This window comes from Nicotiana sylvestris, chromosome 10 (assembly GCF_000393655.2).
Source record: "Nicotiana sylvestris chromosome 10, ASM39365v2, whole genome shotgun sequence".
In the NCBI taxonomy this organism is placed as follows: Eukaryota; Viridiplantae; Streptophyta; class Magnoliopsida; order Solanales; family Solanaceae; genus Nicotiana; species Nicotiana sylvestris.
The window spans coordinates 84,970,672-84,976,584 of NC_091066.1; the positions used below are offsets into that span (position 1 = coordinate 84,970,672).

Consider the following 5,913-nt stretch of genomic DNA (forward strand, 5'->3'; position numbering starts at 1 on the left):
ACTGTTTTGGAGACTTGTTAATGACGTAACTAATAGAAATGAACTGGTGTTATTCACATTAACCTATTTAATGTTTAATTTATGAAATGTATTCTTCTCTTTATACATAGGTGAGTTGGGTAGATAGCATTGTGCAGGCTTGCTCGACTGGGGTAACCTTTTTGAGCACCGGTCGTATTCCCCAAGGTCAGGGTGAGGCAGATATGCTTCCTTAAACTATATGTGACATCCCTCTTTGGATGAACATTATAGACTGGACCGCAGTTCTTGCAATCTACTTTGCGAATTTTTTTGTTATCTTCTACCACCTCAAAGTATTCCCAAACATGTGATCGTACTTTAGGAGCACGGGGCATGATTGAACTTGAACCCAAAAAAAGAACATAAAATCATAAGTTGGAATATAATTTTTTTATGATAAAAGAACAAAACTATAAAAGTATATCACCAAATAAATAGAGTATTAAACTTACCACTCAAGTTGCAGCTATACATCAACAATGGTAGTAGTGCTTCCATTATTTTCCGTATCTAAAGATAATTCGACCAAATATGCAATTCAATATAAGCAAGTGTAATATATTATTTTGATCTAGAATACACATAAAATATTAAAGCTTACCAAGTTCGAGTTCCTCAAGGTACTCCCACGCTTCTTCAACGCTAATAGGATTCTTCTCTTTTCTAAGCCAATCTTAAACACAAATAAGAGCTTGCACACTTTTAGGAGTCAATGAACTCCTAAATGAATCAAGAATACGGCGACCAGTGCTAAACGCACATTCCAATGCCACACTAGAAATTGGAATGGCTAACACATCACGAGCCATTTCTAAAAGAACATGAAATCTAGGAGCGTGTGTTTTACACCAACTTAAGATATCAAATTCTTCACTAAAAGGCTCTTGTTCTTCACAATTGTATTTATCCAACTCCAATTTAGCACTCCCACTTCCATTGTCTTTCTTTTGTTTCTTCAAGTGAAGCTTCATCCTTATTAATGATGTAGTTATAACACTACCACAAGATGTATTTGTGTTATCAGATGAAGTAGATCTAGATAGAGACTGAGGACAAGATCCAGATGAATACTTTTTTAGATACCCTAGAAACAAAGAATTCATATAAGCATACACCTCATCATTTATTTTCTTCCCTTTTTCCTCCCCAAAAAGTTCATCAAGTGCAAGGATAATATATTCAAACTTGTCACATATATCAAAAACGGAAGCAATAAAAATTATTTTATTCACCTTTTCAGGCTCACCCCAATACTTCTTGAACTTTTCTTGCATCCGCTCAACCATTTTCTCAAACTCTCATCCTCACTAATTAAACACATTTTCAAATGACAATAAAGTTAAGATACATCCTCAAAATGAGCATTGCAAGTGACATAACGTGAACCTGAAACGTTTTTGGTGAGCTCGTGAAATCTTGCAAGAAACTTTATCACGTTTCTCACATTCACCGAATCATCAGATTCAAGTGGACCTGCACTACTACCATCTTCACAAAGATGAGAACTAAGATAAGCAGAAAATCCATCATAAAAAGATGAAACTTGTCAAAGTCCATTTCAAAGTTTTGCTTTGTATCCAACGTCAAATAGGTGGAATTCCACTTAGTGGAAACATCCAAACATAATATTTTGGTACATTCTAGCTTTACATGTGCACAACACTATTTAAACATTAAGGTCCTTGCAGGCGACGATCTCACATACCTCACACTATTTCTAACACGTGTCACAAAAGCATTAATTTATTTCAAACCATCTTGCATAATTAGATTAAGTATATGAGCCATGCATCTCACATGAAGATGTTTACCACTCATCATATTAGTTTTTCACATATCTAAATTTTTAGACAATTCTTTGACCGTGACATTATTCGGAGAAGCATTGTCCACGGTAACAACGAACACCTTGTCTAATTTCCATTTAAGCAAACAATTACAAATAGCTTTAGCCATCTCTTCACCCTTATGACTAGTAATAGGGCAAAAATTTAGTATTCTTTTATGCAACTTCCAATCCCTATCAATGAAGTGAGCTATCAAACACATATAATTTATTCTTTGCAATGAAGTCCATGTGTATGTTGTGAGGCAAATTTTTGGTTGTGCTTCTCTAAAAGACCTTCTTAGATTTTGCTTCAATTCACCATAAACTTCATAGCAATCCCTTATTATTGTTCTACGAGAAGGAAGACAAAATAGTGGTTGAGCTATTCTCATAAACTTCATAAAGCCTTCTTTTTCTACAAAGCTAAATGGTAGTTCATAAATAACTATCATCTCAATTAAAGGCCCTCCTAATCACTTCTTGATCAAATTTCTAAGCGGTTCTCCATTATTTTGACAAGATTGAAAGTTTATCCTTGCTTGCTTATTATCTTTATTAATATTAGGTGGGTATTCTTTGCATCTATTCAAATGACTTCTCAATCCTGTTGTTCCATTCTTAGATGAATTAGCAGCATAAACTTGCTTATAATATTTATACCTCGCTGTAACCACCCCATTTTCCTAAAATTTATCAAAATATTTCCAAACAATAGATCTAGGTTCTATTTTTCTTTTCTTAGAATCTTGAGTATCAATTGTGTTGGCATTGCTATCATCAGTAATAGGTAAGCTTTCAGTTGAACCAACATCACTAACTCTACTTTCATCCGCCATCTATACAAAATAAAAACAAATACAAACACAAATTGTTAAAATCAAAACACTAAATAGAACACTACAAGCAACACTACTGAACACTACAAGCAATCCTACAAAACACTTCGTTAATTTTAATTTACATTTTCCCTAGTTTTTTTTATACCAAACAGCCCAAGTACTTCCAAACAGACTCAAAATGTTAAAAGATTTTGCAAAAGATTATAATTAAATCTTAACAGATCCGTTTTGAATTTTTGATAAACTATGTTCACTCATAAGTTTTAACTATCCATTGATTTAAAGTATTAAGTTATACAGATGTACTATTTGATTGATGCGGGGAGGATTTCGGCAGTGTCTCCATACCTCGAAAACCAAGGGACAATGATTAAATTTACAAAAAGGATAACCCTTTCTAGAATAGATTATAGCTGGACAATGTTCACTTAGCAGAGTAGCTTGGGTTTAAATCCAAGGAATTATAGCTCCAAGTTATAAAACAAGTATCTTTACCCACCCAACGAGCTAATGAAATCATAAGATCAAAAAGGACAAAAGAAGCAGTTGAAGAGTTACATAAAACCACAAGATTGAAGAATGAAGAATGAAGAATGAAGAAGTTATGAACCTGAATGAAGGTCAACAATGAGCAAACAAGTAGTCACTGAGGAGAGGAGTCGCCGCTCGCCGTGGTCGTGAAGTCGCCATTGTCCTTGCTATTGTAGTCGTGAATCAATAGAAGCCAATCAATGTTGGAATTTCTTGGAGAAGTATAGGTTAGAAAATAGAAAGGGAAAGGGGGTAAGAGCAGATACTGCCTGTAAGTCTGCTTGAGCTCTAAGCCTCTAAGGGCTTAGGGTATTAGGGGGTTTGGGGTGTAGGCTTAGGCTTATCGGGCTGAAAAATAAAAATAGAGTTGAGCTTGGACTAAAATATTTAGGTATTTCAGTCGAAATATCAAAACCTCATACCGTATACTATACCGAAATACCACAATTTATGTACCAAAATATACCGAAAAACTGAAACCAAAATACCAATTAATTCGGTTTGGTTCAATTCGATTCGGAATTCGATTTTTCGGATTTTATGTCCACCCCTACCTATAGGTCTTGAACAATTTAATATACCTTGACTATAAGCCTACCTATCTACTGTTGCCTGCCTAATAATCTGTACGTAGCTCATAACTGTCCGCCTACTTGAACAACGTGCATTTGTGGTTATATGAGGAGGTAAACTTGAGCCTTTGGTGTTGGTCACGTGTAGTCCTATTTGTTTTGACTGTGCACTTAGTTTTTCTCATTTTGAGCAGCCTTAGGAAAGTCTAGAACTGCCAAAGTTGTAGGTCCAAAACCTCTTGGACCATAGGCATGGGACGGGTAAAGCACGCATATGGCACAATTTAGAATTGAACTAGAACACTTTTATGAAACAACTTCAAGATAGAAATTGGGTAGAAGGGGATGGTAGTCTGTGCCCACTGAATAATATGAGCAACCCTTACACTTAAGGGAGTTGCGAAGTATTGTTTATGTTGCACGGGGTGATCCTTTAGGCTAAAACAATTAGGACCCCCCTCCCCCATAATTACTATTTATACACCTATTTGTGCGAACTTAGATCAAACTAGGATATGTATTGTAATCTTCAAATGTTGTATCAATAATTTATGTATAACCCATTTCCTTCATATATGCAATCTCTTTAATACTTGTAATTGAATGTTTTGGACTCCTTGTTATAATTTACACAATCACATAGGATAACTATAGTTCAATAATCCCCACTTAGCATAAAATTCGGCCGGAGCTCACAGTTGTGGACCTCAATGAATGCCTAACACCTTCTCTTTGAGGTAATTTGAGCCTTTACGCGATCTTTGATGATACAGACTAGCTAAAACAAAGTCATTCACAAATAGGTGCCCTAACGCACTTTAAAAATTGTTAGGTGGTGACTCTTCTCTTTTAATACATGTTTAAAAGAGTTATCACATGTCGAAACTCGCTTTCTCGAGAAAATGGGGCGCGACACCAGGCACTCGTATAGTGCTAAGTGATTGGTTGTGTGCGTATGATGAAGTGGGGCATTTGAGCCACACACCTTGAGTTTGCTGAGAGTGAGTTTACTTGATAATATCACTGTGGAATTATTTAATTGACATATATATTTGACATATAGACATAGAGATGTATTTTTCTAATGCTAGACGGTAATATATCATTTGAGGACTTGACATATATATTGACATGTAGGCATAGAGATATATTTTTCTCATGCTAACTGGTAATCAAAAAGTCTTATCTGATGTTGGGAATTGGAAAAAAATACAATTCTTTTGATAAAACGCACCTTAAAAATCGTTAGGTGGCGACTCTTCTCTTTTAATACATGTTTAAAAGAGTTATCACATGTCGAAACTCGCTTTCGCGAGAAAATGGGGCGCGACACCAGGCACTCGTATAGTGCTGAGTGATTGGTTGTGTGCGTATGATGAAGTGGGGCATTTGAGCCACGCACCTTGAGTGTGCTGAGAGTGAGTTTACTTGATAATATCACTATGGAATTATTTAATTGACATGTATATTTGACATATAGACATAGAGATGTATTTTTCTAATGCTAGACGGTAATATATCATTTGATGACTTGACATATATATTAACATGTAGGCATAGAGATATATTTTTCTCATGCTAACTGGTAATCAAAAAGTCTTATCTGATGTTGGGAATTGAAAAAAAATACAATTCTTATGATAAACTCATGTTTAATTGATTTTAGTAGTAAGATTTGGACTTTGACAGTTATACTTAAAAATCATGTCAACTTACCGGTAATTGTGAACGAGCTGAGAACGATATCTCTTGAGTTATTTACTTTTACTGTTTTTATTATATTATGATGAATTATTATTGGCTATTGGTGTTAGACTGTGATTGTCTTCCGAGCTCGTCACTCCTTTCAACCTGAGGTTAGGTTTGTTACTTATTGAGTATATAGGGTCGATTGTACTCATACTACACTTATGCACCTTGCGTGCAGATCTTGGAGCTGATGCTGTTGTGTATGGCGGGAGCTGGAGTTGAAGGTGTACGTGTCTTCAGGATATAGCTACCACTTGTCCTTGGCAGATTTAGATTTAAATTATGTTTATGTACATTCCAAACAGATGTTGTATTTATTTGCAAACTAGTTTTATAAATATGAGTCTTAGTGACCCATGACTTGTACTACCAA

The 5,913-nt window shown here is 35.1% G+C and overlaps 1 protein-coding gene across 1 annotated transcript; it reads right to left on the bottom strand.

Moving 5' to 3' along the window:
- Nucleotides 1-695: 695 nt before the first annotated feature.
- LOC138879625 (zinc finger BED domain-containing protein DAYSLEEPER-like) lies at nucleotides 696-1,307 on the bottom strand. The gene has a single exon (XM_070159243.1). The coding sequence runs from the start codon at nucleotides 1,305-1,307 to the stop codon at nucleotides 696-698; it is 612 nt and encodes a 203-aa protein (XP_070015344.1).
- Nucleotides 1,308-5,913: the final 4,606 nt, after the last annotated feature.

Bases quoted from the DNA above. Each gene is read 5' to 3' on its own strand.
- LOC138879625 (XM_070159243.1), bottom strand. From the start codon at position 1,307: ATGGTTGAGCGGATGCAAGAAAAGTTCAAGAAGTATTGGGGTGAGCCT.